The sequence below is a fragment of the Crinia signifera genome, chromosome 5 (genome assembly GCF_055691185.1).
Source record: "Crinia signifera chromosome 5, ASM5569118v1, whole genome shotgun sequence".
NCBI classification, from domain to species: Eukaryota; Metazoa; Chordata; class Amphibia; order Anura; family Myobatrachidae; genus Crinia; species Crinia signifera.
This window is the reverse complement of record NC_139221.1, coordinates 276,509,095-276,525,764: the sequence shown is the minus strand read 5'-3', so window position 1 is coordinate 276,525,764 and position 16,670 is coordinate 276,509,095. Positions and strand designations below refer to the sequence as shown.

General features: G+C 41.4%; 1 protein-coding gene across 2 annotated transcripts in view; it reads left to right on the top strand.

Moving 5' to 3' along the window:
* Window positions 1-7,416, top strand: part of GALNT11 (polypeptide N-acetylgalactosaminyltransferase 11) — a 34,605-nt gene extending 27,189 nt beyond the window's left edge. For both annotated transcript variants that reach the window (XM_083189058.1, XM_083189059.1), the window contains exons 9-12: window positions 863-1,081; window positions 4,381-4,485; window positions 4,913-5,050; window positions 5,662-7,416. In XM_083189058.1, coding sequence (XP_083045184.1) covers window positions 863-1,081; window positions 4,381-4,485; window positions 4,913-5,050; window positions 5,662-5,793 — 594 coding nt within the window. In that variant the 3' untranslated portion in view covers window positions 5,794-7,416. The remainder of the gene's footprint in view (window positions 1-862; window positions 1,082-4,380; window positions 4,486-4,912; window positions 5,051-5,661) is intronic.
* The last annotated feature ends 9,254 nt before the right edge of the window (window positions 7,417-16,670 follow it).

Genomic DNA, 16,670 nt, shown 5'->3' with positions numbered 1-16,670 from the left:
GTTAACAAGTTTCTACACTGACTTCTACTTAATGCACCTGATTTCTACTACATGGGTAAGTCCAGAAATACTGTAGTAAGGAACGTACCTTGTAGCCCCCATAAATTTAGAGGTAAAATGGGGACAACATAATAGATTGTGAATCTCAGAACTTCATTCAAACAGTTGTAATCTTTTACATGCAATGTTCCTTTAAACACTACTGGATAAACCAATCTATCAATCACATACATTTGACAAGGCAGCAGTGGTGTGGGCTGAGCCAACAATGGTGTAATAGCAGCCTATTGATTCACCAGGATTCAGTGACCTCACTCAGTCAGATGCACTAAGCTTCAAAAGTGATGAAAAGGAGAGTGATAAACAGCCAACCAATCAGCTCCTACCTGCCATGTCACTGTGTTTGAAAAATGTCAGACAGGAGCTGATTGGTCAGTTGTTTATCATTCTCCATTTTATCACTTTTGAAGCTTGATACATCTGGCCCTCAGACTGAAAATAGACAGGGTAGGAGTCCAGAATCCGCAGTATCAGAATAATAAACCGATCTGTAAAGGAGGAGTAAGGAGACGCCACACTTTAGTTAGAATGATCGTGAATTCTCACTTTGTAGAACTATTTTGTAATATTGGTTCTTCACTGTTCCAAAGCCAGAAGCCTCTGCAGATTGCTTGCACTGTGTGCTCTCAATACAGATAGGGTCTGTCCCACTGTCCCAGAGAGATCCTACTTGTCTCCGGGGTAGTCTAATTAGATCCCAAGATGCTGTATTGGACTTCATTAACTGTTTACTTGTTGGACACGTTGAGACTTTAAATGTTTAATGTATCAAACTGAACCAGCCTAATTCTTTTGCGACCAGGAGCAGTACTTTGCCCTCCGACCAGAGCTCAGGAATAGGGAGTATGGAGACATCAGCGAGAGAGTGGCCTTAAGGAACAGATTGAAGTGCAAGTCCTTTAAGTGGTACCTTGACAATATATACCCCGAGATGCAAATTTCTGGACCCAATGCCAAAGCCCAGCCTCCAGTTTTTGTCAACAGAGGCCAAAAGCTACCAAAAGTCATACAACGTGGGAGGGTAAGATGACATTGTCTACCTGGCTACAGTAATAAAGTAACTCTTCTGGATGTTATGCATATTTTATAGTTGTGAGAATTAATGAATGACATTAAAGTGCAAATCTTCATCAGAAATAGTAATTTGCAGTGGCGCATGGTTATAGATGGTTCCTCACATAGTTTAGCTGCCGTCGCGCCAAACAGCCCCTCTTGGGCTGCCAGGTTCCGTGACTCTGCTAGAGCAGGGGCATCTTTTTCATTAAAAGAGAAATACAAATAGCGCTAATTTATAATACTAAAACCAATTGGACAGCTCCTGTGCTGAAAATGGTGGAGGATTCAAAATGCTCTGTTCTTGGACTTCCCCGGTAATGTACATTACCAGGGAAGTCCAAGAACAGAGCATTTTCTCCCTGAAGAAGAGGGTCAGAAACTGGTCAGAATCAGAAGTGCCACCCAGACCCTGTTAAATCCTGGAATTAGAATACATCCACCGTCTTTGATTGGGATCCATCCGAACCAGCCCTCCAGTTTGAATCCTCCACCATTTTCAGCACAGGAGCAGATTCCAACAAGCTCAGAGCGCCCACCAACCTCCAAGGTAAACTGGACACCCACTTGGACCACTTACATACCTGTTAAGGAGGTCGCCAATTGCGCAGGACTGTGCCCCAAGAGTGGACGGTAAAACAAACATTCCCTTATTCTATTTATTTTTGGGAGTGCTTCAAAGGGCTCAATAGGAACGGACAGATCCCACAAATATACTATTCTATGTTACCAGGAATTATGGGACTCCAAGTCTAGTGCACTAGAACCTTTTAGTGTTTTATTAACCTAAAGTTTCATCAAACATAGCTATATAAGATTACTGCTTAATTTTATTTCAAATTGTGTTTTATATTGTGAAACCAGTCTAATTGGTTTTAGTACCAATCGATGTCTGATAATCCCAGAGCGTTTATCGATGAGTGGTTTTCCTCTCAATTTTAAGTGTATGTACCCAAAAAGAGAAAAGAAGGAAACCAATAGTGTGATATTGTTACACTAAGCAGGACACATATATAACATAAGGGAGGTCTGCTCGTACCAAAAGGATTTGTCTACTGTGTTAGTAGACAATTACGCTTCATTGAGGGGAATCTGGGTTCCACCAATGGATCCTCCTCCTCTCATTTCCCCAAAGATGCAGATATACTGTATGCTCCAAAGGATGAGAAAAAATAATATTTGGTGCAGTACGTTTTAATAACAACAACAAATAAAAACAAGATGGCACAGGTGGGACTAAATCAGAGGTCTTTTACCATAACGATATGTCTACAGATGGAATGTAGACTTACAGCGCATAAGAGTGTTACCCAAGGCGTCCCCGGAATGCTGCTTGTACCAGGTAAGGTCCACTGTAGTCCTCCTTGTGTCACAGGCCGACCGGTTTCGATTCCAAATTAATCTTTCTCAAGGCGTGACACGCCTTGAGAAAGATTCATTTGGAATCGAAACCGGTCGGCCTGTGACACAAGGAACACGCAACAGACGGTGACATTCAGCAAACTTTCCTGGCTTCATACACTTCATGCTGATGTTCTTGTATGCTGGGATAAACTGCTTGGTGTACCGTTGGAACAAATGCTTAGACAAATATAGGGACTATGTTGAAAAAAATAATCTGCACCAGGGCCATACTTTGGGCGGTATTCAATGTGAATACCTGCGAGGTGCAGCGAATCCTTTTTTGGATTCGCTGCACATTCGCCACGTTCCGGAGCCGGCGGGCTGCGGTATTCAACGAGTCAGGGGCAGCGAGCCCCTGACTGGCGAATATGAGCTCCTGCGGCGATTGCCGCAGGGAGCCTGAGGACGGTGCCAGGCAGAGAGATGGTAGTCTCTCTGCCTAGCCCAGACCTTTGTGGGGGGTTAGGTGGGCTCCCCGGGTGCCAGGCAGCACAGGCTGCCCCCCCGGGGGTGCCAGCAGGGGGGCGTATATTCACTACACACGATCGTAATGATCGTGCAGTGAATATATGAATATGTAATGATCGGCTCGGCTCCGGCGCCCCCTGCTGGCTGCTGTGTAAAAAAAATAAAAAAAAAATAAAAATATTATTTTTAAAATTAAATATATATTCATGTGCTTACAGCACATGAATAAAAATAGCATGCCCCTCCTCAGAATAAAATTCCTGATTTTTTTACACCAAATGTAAAAAACAAAACACTTTATTTTAAAAGTTCACATTCCACTTCACCATAAAAAGATAGCGATTGCTACTCGGTGAATCATGGCGAAAAAAACCTTCAAATGTATTTGCCATGTGGTCATTGAATAGGGTGATTCACCGTTTTTGTCAGAAATTCGCCAAACAGCACAAATTCGCCATAAAAACCTGGCGAATCAGGCTCATTGAATACCGCCCTATGTATTACAGACTCTATGTAAGGGTGCATACACACTGTACAGTTTTTTTGACCAATTTGGTTGAAAGACATTTCCATTGAACCCAGTGTCCTGGACTAAAGATGTTGACGAAAGATATTGACGAAAGAAGAAAGATCTAGCTACAGTTTATAGGCTCTTTTTGAAAGATATTCAAATTAAGCTGCATGCACAGTTGACGAACAATCTTTATGGAGGGTATGCGCATCATCATTCATCGTTTGTTTGTTGACAATATCTTTTGTCAACATCTTCCATCCAGGACACTGGGTTCAATGGAAATGTCTTTCAACCAAATTGGTCAAAAAAAATTTGTGCAGTGTGTATGCACCAGATGAGTTGAATAAATTGACATAATGAGGTCTCGTTACCTTATTTACTGAACCACCCTCACATATATTATACAAGTCTTGAATGACACCTGCTGCAGTCTGCAAAAAAAGCCTTGGGACCTGGGTGATCTATATTACATCAGCATTATTAGCAAGAACTTAGAGAAGCCACATTACCCTGTCTAGAATTCCAGGACTCTGTGGCCTGACCGAGGCCAGATCTCCATCACTGTAAGAACATGGGAAGTGATCTGAGAATTGCTGAGGCCGGATAGTGCATGAGCAATATTAAAAAAAATGGGCTCAGCTGTAATTGAACCTGATTATGTGTTCAGCCTATAGTATTATTCTTATACTTGGCACATACAGAAGTCTTTACCTGTCTGTCTTGTACTATCACATCTCTCTAAAATCTAGAACACCAAATCACGAGTCTGCACCAAGTAGCTTTTTTTTTTTTTTTTACATTTATAGCCCCTGTATCTATTGTTCTTGACAGCGTAACACTAATTCTCCAGTGGAGTAACATATGCTATATATCTTTCTCAGCTCATCAATATGCAGACAAATCGGTGTCTTGTGGCTCAGGGTCATCCAAGCCAGAAGGGGGGGCTAGTAGTAGCTAAAGAATGTGACTTCAATGATTCCGACCAGGTATGGATTCCATATGTTTATCTGATTCAGTGCAGATATTTATGTTTACACAAGGAAATTGCTGCAGCTGAGAGACGTCCATGACATACTTCTAGTGTGTAGCGCTCGCAAGATAATTCCACGTACAGTTGGGTAGACTATGCTGTGTGCCCTCAGCCTTGAAGATGTTTAAAATTGCCTGTTGGAATAATAGAAAGAATAATGCATATACTGGTGGGTGCCGGCCTAGAACTCTGAATCCAGTAACACCTGGCAGTGTGCAGAACTAAGGGAGAGCCAGTGATTAGATTCACATGACAAGATCCACTGTCCTAGTACCACCACATGACGTCCCTCCAGTGACAATAGACGGCTAATGACGTCATGCTTTCTGCTCCTGTTTATGCCAAGTTAGACGGGTATAAATATATGTTGTGACCTTTTACAGATCTGGACTTACAATGAAGAGCATGAACTTATCCTGAGCAATCTGCTGTGTCTGGATGTGTCAGAGACTCGGTCCTCCGATCCCCCCCGACTAATGAAATGTCACGGTTCTGGAGGATCACAACAGTGGGTCTTTGGAGTAAGTATATCCTAGGTAGTGTGTATATGTGTGTATAGGGTGTTTGCCTTATACCGGTTTCTATACCAATCATGTGTGTAGATCTGCATGTAGCATTGCAGAAAACACAGGACTGGGCTACTGCCTGTAGTGCTTCACCGGGTTGCACTACTGTCTGCCATGATCTACTATTAGTGCTTATTGGAGGCAGAAAAAACCCAAGGAGCTTGCAGTAATGGGCAACACGCTGGGTTATTCTCATGCTATAAATGGTTTGCCTGCAGATTGCACCAGCAAGTCCTCCTTAATATCCTCCGATAAAGAAAGCATGGTGAATGGTAGTGCGAGGTAGAACATACGGATAGTTTCACTCATGGGGTCTTTCAACAATTAAGATGAACTGTGTGAACATTGGCCAGTAAAGTATCCCACTCTTTGTTTGGGGGACCCTCCCATTATGGTTGCCTGGCTGCAGTATTTAACTAATGGCCTGTCCCCTAGAGAACGTCTCGTGTGTCCAGTGCTGGCCCTTGCTCTGGCATCGTCATCGCACTAATAGAACGTGTGAGGTTATTTTTATGAGCTATGGGATTTTTATTTCTCCGTTTTGAAAATGAACATTCTTTCTCCAGAAAAACAACCGTCTCTACCAAGTGTCTGTTGGCCAGTGCATGAAACTCATCGACTCGCTCAATCACAAGGGGTACGTGGCTGTGGCCATCTGCGATGGGTCTCCCGCCCAGCAGTGGCATCTGGAGAACTGAAACGCCCGTAAGACCGACCTGTCTGCAAACACGCGGAGAATGGAAACGGCATTACAAGCCCTATGCTGCTATTTTACTATGGTTCATTTTAAAGCCTATTTTGCCAGAATTTTAACAACGAAGTGTTGTGCATGTAGGCAGCCGGTACACTCATATATGCATAGCTAAACACGCTTCCCGTTACTAATCCGAAGCTTCTGGCGCGAACACTAAGGACGGTTATGTTTTTAAATGATCATAAACCCAAGTTGGTCCAATGACAGAATTTTAAAACCATTGACGATATTTGATATGTTACATCTTATTGTAAGATAAGTATTAATTACTTTTTAAAATTAACAAAATTGTATAGTGTTACATTTTAGGTATTCCCAATCGCATTGATGCTGCGGATATTTTACATGGCTTGTGGCATTTTTAATAAAATGTAAATATTACTCTGAGCTCTGTTGGAAAAGTTTATTTTCTCTGTATTTTATTTTTCAGAGTCTGTTTTAAAAGTAGCATAATTATAATAATGTGTACACTATAAGAAAGCCACAAATCAATATTTGGGTGCCTCTGGCCATTCTCTAAAAGAGAAATAATGCGGCTTCCCATTCATTCAACTTTCCTTCAGCTCCAAAAATGAAGTTTGTAAGGAATCGCAGACTGTAACAGCACATTGATGCGTCGTCTTCCTGCTGTGACTGAGACTGACATGTAGGTTTATAGAGGCACTGTAACCAGCTGAATTGTGCTATCTGAGCTGTAGTTTCTACCATTAAAACATTCAGCCGAAATTTGCCTTGTATTCTAAATGTCCTTTATTGTTTAATGACCATAGAATGTCAGGTGCCTCTATATTCTCATAGAGTATAAGACAGGTTAGCCAGTGCATGGCGGTGCTGTAATAATGGGAAGTACAGCTGTATCACTGAGTGGGGGGGGTGGTTGATTGAATCAGAAGTAGCAGAGTTGCATCCGCAAGTATGTGTGGTCATAGGACGTATTTACGATACCATGGAATTGCAGACTTTTGCAGCCATACCTATGGGGTAGAGAACAAAACTCCTGATGTCTTGGGCGAGGACGGGGCGGTGGGTGCTTGGGCAAGTTTAGCTGCCGTTGTTTGGATTTTCCTACTGATGCTCGCAAAATAGAACTGCCCCCCTGGAGTTTAACATTGTGCAGTTGTTGCTCAAAGAAAACTGTTCCTAGACTAGCGAGTTTCCTTTACATTGGGCACAAATACATGTATACAATTTTTTTTCTTAAAGGAACGTTATATGGATAAGCTATTTAATGAATATTACTACAGAAGAAAACCGTGCAAGTTGCACTATCCAGTTATAGTGGGATTAATGGAAGTATAATAAAAAAACACAACCAAATCCGATTCCTCTGTGATCAGCTGGCAGCCATGGAAAATGCCCAGATGACATCTTGCTGCTGAAATAATAAAGCAGAGGTTACATTACAATATGACGCGCTGAGACAGGGATACCTATACACAGAGATCATCTAGCACAGCATGGCTTTCCACTCTCATTGCCGATTGTTATTATTAGATTCCTTATGTTTAAGTAAGGCTTAACATTACTTTATATTTGTAATTAATGTTCAATAAAGAATATGAACATATGTTTCTGTGGAGAATTATTTGTGTGTTTGTTTTGTATGGGCTGCTCTGCTTATTTTAATATGTGGCTACAAAATGTCTTCATCACTTGGTGTTCATAGTTATATGTGAATAGTTTGGCGGTACTGCAACAAGGAAATCCAGAAACCTTGCAAATAATCTTCTACTTTGCTAAAACAAGGTTACTATAGGCTGAATGTACACTATAATCATGCTTATAAAGATAAAAATAATGATCGTGGAACAGTACAGCCCTGGTCAAGGTAATATCACATTTATGTACCAGCTGCAGCCACGTGCTTAACACAAGTGTATCACATTGACCCTGCAGATGGTCACACACACACACACAGCAATTGTTTCACATTGACTCTGCATATGGTCACACACACAGCCTTTGTATGTCCAATTAATATATGGAAAATGCACCAAGTCACCAAAGTTTCATACTGAAGTTTTCCACATGAATACTAAAGCAATGTCGCCAGAACTTGCCATGTATGCAGATATTTACTGGTTTGTATGTCAGTAGCATCATGTGTCTAATTCGTTTGGTGATATTAGAAATAATTATTAAACTTCTGAAGTTAAAGGGCTGCCTATCTATAATGAACATTGTATATTGGGCCAACTACTGAGCATACTGCAGTATGTGTGCATAGTATATGTGGGGATTGGAGTGCAGCAGCACTTGGTACAAAAGATTCAATTGAGTCCTAACAGTACTGCCCTCTGGTGGTCTCAGTGAGCAAGCAAAGCATCAGTGTCATACTATAGGAGTTTTTAGTGTGGCATTATAAAGGAGCGTTGCCCCCAATGATTGTACCATACTATTGGAACTATGATCAGATTGTCATGACACCATACCTCAGCGATAAGTCCTGCTTATAGTATATGGTAAGTTGACAGAGTTGCCCCTTGCCCAGGCAGAGCATAGAGTAAGAAAAACATCCTCCATCATTAACTATAATGAGGTCATGGTCCAGGCTGATTTACATGACAGTAGGAGGGGGACTCACTGATACCCACCTATCCGTTCCTAGTACTAACTTTCTGTGACTCTTATTTGCCTGGTCATTAAGGCTACACGGGACAAAAAGCAGAAGCACACCTTGGCTCCTTACTAAGGACAGTGGGGTACTCTCATCCTATAATAATACTACTGCCATACATCACTGGTCCGCCTGAATCCCATCCCGCACTCAGATGCTAAGCAGTGACCGGCCTGGTTAGTACCTGCTGTGTGGGTGACATACAGGGAATACGAGGAGGTGTAATAGATTTGGACAGCAGATACACCTCTGTCTGGTCGAGGGAGCACTCTATTCTTTTACCCTCCCTCATCCACACCCCTCTGATCTGGAACCGGGACTAATATTGAAATAAGAGTCCCTGCTGCATTGTACGATACATATAATTTTAGGGAGTCACATCATTCTCAATTAGCAGGGGACACTGTGTCATGTGTCATTTATCTTCATACTCCAGCAATGGTTAAAACATTGCTATGATTGGAACCAGTATTACTTTCTATGAACGCCATTACATGTGCATTTTGGAGTATGTACTTTTCTTGATCATTTCGCACTTGAATATAAAACCGTGACAACCCTAAATTTTGATATTGTTTACAAATTTTGTCTTATCTGCTTTATTAATAAACCTTACCACGCGTACCTATATTTTAGCTAAACCACTTAATAAAAGTTACGCCTTAAAAATTTTCAAGCATCATTTGTAAAGTGTCCCCCAAAAACCCTTTACTGTTCTTCCTTTATGTCATCCGCATGACTTTCCTTTTCTGATTTACATGAGGTCGGGCTTGTTAATGAGACGTGTCTGAATTACCCTCGGCCACATTTTTTAAAGTGGGAAAAGCCTCCTGTAATAGTATATAATCAATTACCTTCCAGTGAGTATTTCAAAAGCTTTCCCTGATCACTAATATCAGGTTGACATAGAAAAGAGCTAATATTATAATCCCTTTGCTGTCCTGTTAATGCCCCAACAGTTCCGAACAAAGTAAGCAATGAGGCACCTTGGGCAATATGTAATCGCCTACACGGTGCTGCTTATTCTGGAATTTCTACAAGTCTGCCTCTAGAAAAATATGTTTTCAGGTCACAGATTCCTGCACACTATGGTTTGTTCATTGGGAGGCTAGCCAGCTTACATGTGGTGGGTAGACTACCACATCCCTGATGGTTGCCCGAAGATACTAGGCTTCATCATTATTGGGGACATTCCCAAACCCACAAAAGGTATGAGTGGAACACCAGAGTGGCCTGCATAATGCATTGCAGTGACAACTATTTGGTAACTGCAGCAGTGACCTTTGAATTCTTCAGTGTCTATACCAGAATATTGCTTAACCAATCCATCCTCGTATTGTGGTCTGGCAGTATGAAACAGCCTACAACAGGTAATGAACAGTAGTGAAGCAGTTATACAGAAAAGTTGTTAAACCTTCCACTAGGCCAGTGGTTCCCAAACTGTGTGCCTCAGGACACTTGCAGGGGTGCCTTGGGATGGTGGACCAGGATCAATTCATATCATTTATGGTCAATGTACCAGGCAAAACCAGTGCTTGTGGCTGCCAAACATAATATATGTGGACAAACAGAAGCAAATCCTGTCCCTCACCAGATAACTGTGACATATAAACACAATGCACTTCATTTAATTTTTTTTTTTCTGAATTGCTCGATAAGAAGCATTTGGCCTAGGGGTGCCTTCAAAATATTTTGATGCTCTAGGGCACCGTGATTCAAAAAAGTTTGGGAACCCCTGCACTAGGCAATGAGTGGTACTGTACCTGACTGGACTAATTCTACTAAATAGTTTAGGATAAAACTGGTTTAGTGCATCTTTTCTTGCTGAGAAAGCTTAAGCCAGCAAGGATGCCAGTTTCAAGGACAAACAGAAAATATTCAGACAAGTAGTGGGCAAAAATCCAAGAAAGGGTTTAATGTACAAGGTGGAAGAGTAGTGTGGACATGATGGACTAGATATAAACCAAACATTAAGTAAACACAGTTATAAGCTTGCTCTCAAAGGGGGTTATTCTAGTCCATTCTTTCTGACAAAATCCTTCTTAGATGGACAAAACCATGTGCACTGCGGGTGGGGCAGATGTAACTTGTGCAGAGAGAATTAGATTTGGGTGGGGTTTTTCTTCAAAGTGAGATCTATATTGAAGTGTAAAATCATGCAGTCAGTATTTTCCCTGCACAGAAACAAAATAACTCACCCAAATCTAATTCTCTCTGCACATGTTACATCTGCCCCCCTGCAGTGCACATGGTTTTGTCCATCTAAGAAGGATTTTGTCAGAAAGAATGAACTAGAATAAACCCCAAAGTTCAGAAATAAGGAGTGTGAGGGAAACCATACAAGCATATGGTGGCCAGCCATGCTACTGCAAAGTTGACAGCAAAGGATGGGTGTGTAGCTTTCAAGGAAATACATTCCTAGATGACATATTTAGATCTTTATCTGGGCATTTGCGATGCATTTATTACAGCAGTACAGTACATGTGGCTGAGAGAGATTTGAGACAGTTAACAATCGAGCAATACCACCATCCACATATACTGTGCTTATTCTTAAAGCATGGAAACAATCTTTGGATAGTCCTAGCGGAAGTTTGGGTCCTTTGTGCAGGTGATTGATAGGAATCCCAGATGTCAATTGCCTCCTAATCATTTGCAGACCATTTTGTTTACGTACAATATGACTTGGCCGATCTGTTCATCAGAATAATTTAACCAGGAATATTTGGAAGCTGCAAAGGGACTAGAGCGGACAGGGCTAATGCGACTGCTCTCAGTTCTGGTTGATGTGGGCTTCTGATTTCTGACCAGACCCACTTCCCTTTACGGCTTTGCTGCGAGTGAATACATCTTTCCAGAGAAATATTAGAAACTGTGGTTTGGATAAACCTGAATTGCATGGAATGCCTCCTTGCAGTCTATAGTTTCAGCTATAGTTATTTTGCATAAGGAAGGAAGGAGACCTCTGCTAGACCGGGTGTGGTACAGCGGTCCGACAGTCGGGATCCCGACAGTCATTAGCCGGACGTCGGGATCCCGACTGGCCAGACTCAGACAGCATGGTGAGCGTAACTCCTTGCGGGCTTGCTGCTCTCGCCACTCTGCGGGAACGGTGGCTCACTACCTATTCTATTCTCCCTCTATGGGGGTCGTGGACCCACACGAGGGAAAATAGCAGGTGGCCGTCAGGAACCCGGCTGTCAGTGTTTTGACAGTCGGGATCCCGACGTCGGGTAAATGCCTGTCGGGACACCGTCCGGCACCCTGCTAGACCATCCATTCTGTATGTGCAATGTCTTCTGTCTTGAATGTCAAGTCCCTAAACCAAACATGTCTTTAAGTATCATCCTGCTTCCTTATAGGGAAGAGGTGACTGATAGTGTGTTTAGCTGCCACTTGCCTGTTTTAATCTCCCTCCAAAAAGCAAAGATATGAGAGCGATAAGTTATTTACAAGACTTACCATGTCTATCTCTTCTGAAGGAGTTGGCAGGATGGTGGACGCAGCACTTCTAGCACTTTGTTTCATGGAGAAGACTCATCTTTGCTCAGGCTGCGCCTCACCCGTGTCGAGTGTAACTGGTGGCTCCTGCAGGACCTTCCCAGCAAAAGGTCCGCTTGGATTACTGGATGGCCTTTAAAGGGGCATACACACGCAGAGATTTGTGCTAAGCAATTTTGCTGGTGTCAAGATCTCCCATGGAGAGAACATACACATGCAGAGATTTGTGCTAAGCAATTTTGCTTAAGCAAAAAAAGGCAGGGTAGTGGATCAGAATGAGAGATTGCGATCAGTATCTCTCATTCTGTACACACAGAGATTTGCACTCATTTGCTAAGCAATCTGACTAGATTTTGACTGCATGCACTGATTTAGCAAGAGATATGTAATCTCTTGGAGCATACACACAGAGAGATATGTGCTTACTTACCAAGCAATCTAGTCAGATTGCTTAGAAAATTGTACAAATTTGCTCCGTGTGTATGCCCCGTGCTCAAGTATTTACAGGCTCTGTAATGAATCTTAGTCAATGAACTCTGAACCGATTAGGTTGGAGTCTACAAAGTTAGGGAAATGACAAAAGAAGAAAGGAATTCCCAATTCGGGGCACTCATTCAACTGATTTAGATTATGTTGTTTTTGGTTGAGAGTTTCCACCGACAAAAAATATAGAGTTAAAATATACCTTTTATTTGAATCAATTTAAAATTGCTGCAAGCCAGCGAAGTATAGACAAACAAGTTATGTGTGCAAAATCAAGGAAAATAAAGTGATTTAAAATATTGCACTGTGTGTGTTGATTATTCTGTGCTGGTATCTGTATTAATATTAACAGCCACTAGGATATGGTTTATATTGCAACACTTGAAACAATGTTGCTTAAATACTGTGAAGGAGCCACTTTATTACAACGTGTGTACAATTATGAGAGCAGATATGGTCGCTGCTCACTATCACTCTGACCACTGATGTCGGTCTTATTTAATAAGCTATTGACTGCTTTTATCAGACTGACGTCACACGTCTCTATATACCATACACTACTACAATATTCTCATACATCATGAAGCCATTTCCATTATAATAAAAGTGCAAATTGATGTATAGGCTTCTCAGATGTAGCAATACGGGGTTCGACAATGGTGCTATTGATTGCACCTAGCTTTATCAGAGTGTGTACACATCGTTCAATTTATTGCCACCTATGAATAAGATTTATTCAAATGTAAGGTCACTCCATCTGAGTAGTTACTGTAGTTACCAAGCACAACACCGCTATTAGATATATCGCATGTGAGTGTGGTTAGTATTGTTAGGATGGGTGTGCTAATAATTTCACCCTTTTATTACAGGGTGCACACTGTCCAATAAATTGACCCCACACGTGCTGGAGGTTGAATTTCTTATATCCAGCGTTATGCAGTTTATTACTGTGGTTTTAGCGCATAAATGCGAATCGCCTAAATTGGCATATAGGTGTCATAAATAGCCTAATGTGTTGCCAGACAGTGGTGCTTGTTAATTGCACCCGATTTTATTAAAGTGTGTACACACTGTCCAATTCTTTTCCAGCTATACGGTATATGTACCCTTTTATAAAGTTACTCTGTCAGTGACTGTGTTCACTTGCCAATTGAACAGTAGTGCAAGGCAATGGTGCTATTGATTGCACCTAGCTTTATCAGAGTGTATATACATCATTCAATTTATTGCCACATATGGATAAAATTTATTCAAATGTAAGGTCACTCCGTCTGAGTAACTACTATCGTTGCCAAGCACAACACCGCTATTAGATATATCGCATGTGAGTGAGGTTAGTATTGTTAGGATGGCTGTGCTAATAATTTCACCCTTTTATTGCAGGGTGCACACTGTCCAATAACTTGGCCCCACACGTGCTGGAGGTGAATTTCTTATATCCAGCGTTATGCAGTTTATTACTAGCGCATAAATGCGAATCGTTATAAGGTCACTCTGTCAGTGACTGTGTCCACTTGCCAATTGAACACTGGCAGAGAACTTCTATGCATGGATCAACTCATGCGTTAATGTTTTGTTATAACATTGTTACAGCAATATTAGTGTTAGCACCCTTTTATATTCCAAGGTACACACAATCCAATAAATTGGTCCCACGTGTACTGAGACTACCGTTGGCGTTAGTCAGATATTGCTGCAATTCAGCGTGTGAATGATTTCACTTATTTAGTACAATGTTATAACGTCACAAATCAGTGATATTGATTGTATGTTAATAATTAAGGGATACACATTATTCAATTAGTTAGCCCCACATGTAGATTCAATGTCGGGCGTTTGCAGTCAAATTATCGGGCGTTTTGTAATCAGATTAGCGGTGTTTGGCAACTATAATATATTAAATTATTTCGAAGGTATAGTTGGTACTATTGTGTGACTATCTTCACAGATTAATATAGTTTTAATACACTCTGTTCATATACATAATTTCAATAAAGGTTGCCTCTGTCAAAATGACAGCTTTGTTGCGGCTTAATAGGTAGCGTAACAGAATAATTCAACACATATCTTAGTATAACTGGGATAATCCCATCAAGCACACAGTACAATTAGAGATTGTTTAAAATAAGAAAGAAAGAAAGAGCAGCATCACTCCTTAGATAGTGGAGTGAGCTGCGTGCCAATGCGCATTTCGCGTCAGCTTTTTCACAGGCAAAGAATTTCAGAATACATTTTATCCATAGGTGGCAATAAATTGAATGATGTATATACACTCTGATAAAGCTAGGTGCAATCAATAGCACCATTGCCTTGCACTACTGTTCAATTGGCAAGTGAACACAGTCACTGACAGAGTAACTTTATAAGCGGGTACATATACCGTATAGCTGGAAAAGAATTGGACAGTGTGTACACACTTTAATAAAATCGGGTGCAATTAACAAGCACCACTGTCTGGCAACACATTAGGCTATTTATGACACCTATATGCCAATTTAGGCGATTCGCATTTATGCGCTAAAACCACAGTAATAAACTGCATAACGCTGGATATAAGAAATTCACCTCCAGCACGTGTGGGGTCAATTTATTGGACAGTGTGCACCCTGTAATAAAAGGGTGAAATTATTAGCACACCCATCCTAACAATACTAACCACACTCACATGCGATATATCTAATAGCGGTGTTGTGCTTGGTAACTACAGTAACTACTCAGATGGAGTGACCTTACATTTGAATAAATCTTATTCATAGGTGGCAATAAATTGAACGATGTGTACACACTCTGATAAAGCTAGGTGCAATCAATAGCACCATTGTCGAACCCCGTATTGCTACATCTGAGAAGCCTATACATCAATTTGCACTTTTTTTTTTTTTTTTCAAAACTTTTTTATTGAGTCAAAGCATCAAAACAATACAGAACGCAATTCTGTGTTCTCAGGCATGAGATTCATATATCAAAGATTCAAGTGTACAAAGAGGGGTTACATAGTAACAATAGAATTTCCCAATTTTGTAGCATGAATTCAAGACTGTAGTCGTAACAAAAAGAGTTAATAAATTAATCCAGGACTAGCGGGGGGTTGTTGAGCAGCCTCTGTTCTTCATACCATCGGGTATTTTGGAAGCATTGGTGGAGAGTTTGTTTAGTTGATGTGGGTAGGGTTTCCATATAACTGTTCCAAGTGGCAAAGAACTGTTTTGTGCGCGAGTCCTTTTGGAGGGAGGCTTCTAGCCAGTCCATGTGAAAAATAAAAAACAGTTTATCTCTGAACATTGCCAAGGCTGGGGGGGAATTTTGAATCCACACTTGTAGGATAGTTTTGCGGGCAGCGGATGAAATTGCTAGCATTAACTTTTTAATGGGTTTGGGGGCTCTAGTCTCCTCTGGAAGGATGCCAAATATGGCCCACTCCGGGGTGAGCGGGGTGAAATTTACCAGGTGCTCATTAGAAAAGTCACGGACCTCTGTCCAAAATTTCTTAACCTGTGGGCAAGCCCAAAAACAATGGTATAGGTCTGCTTGGGGGTGATGACATTTGGGGCATGTTGGGGATTGTAGTATTTGCATTTGGAACCCTCGCGAGGGAGAGATGTATGCTCTATGGAAGATGTTTAGATACATTTCCGTGAATTTGGCCATTGGGAATATCGTGATTGAGGTCTCCAGGGTTTTTAGCAAGGTGTCCGATGTAAGGGAGGGAAAGTGTTCTAGCCATTGGTTAAGGCCTGTTTTTTGTGATGAGTAATCTATGGTCTTTCGGAGAAATTTGTAGTAAGTGGAGATCGCTTTTTTAGGTAATGGGGGGGCTAGGAGCACGTTGTCAAAATCGTTGTTCCAATCTCTTTCTGGGATGAGTTTAGAGATTTTGTCTGCGTACGATTGGGCCTGAATAAAATTTAAGTTAAGTGCGGTTATTATTGGGTAGTTCTTAGAGGCTTCTGCAAAGTTAAGTGGTTTGTGAGTGTGAGAGTCTATCAACTGTCCAACTCTTTGTAGTCCTGCAGTTCTCCAACTTGTGAAAAGGTGTGGGGCATTTCCGTCATGAAATTGGGGGTTTCGTACAAAGGGTAGGTGTATCGTATGGTGTGGGTTCAAGTGGAAAGAGTGGCGCAGGGTAAGCCATAACTTGCGGACAGATATTAGAAGAGGGTTCAGGTGTATTTCCGGGGGGATGTCTCTATCTTCTAAGTGCAGGAATGCAGTTAGTGAGG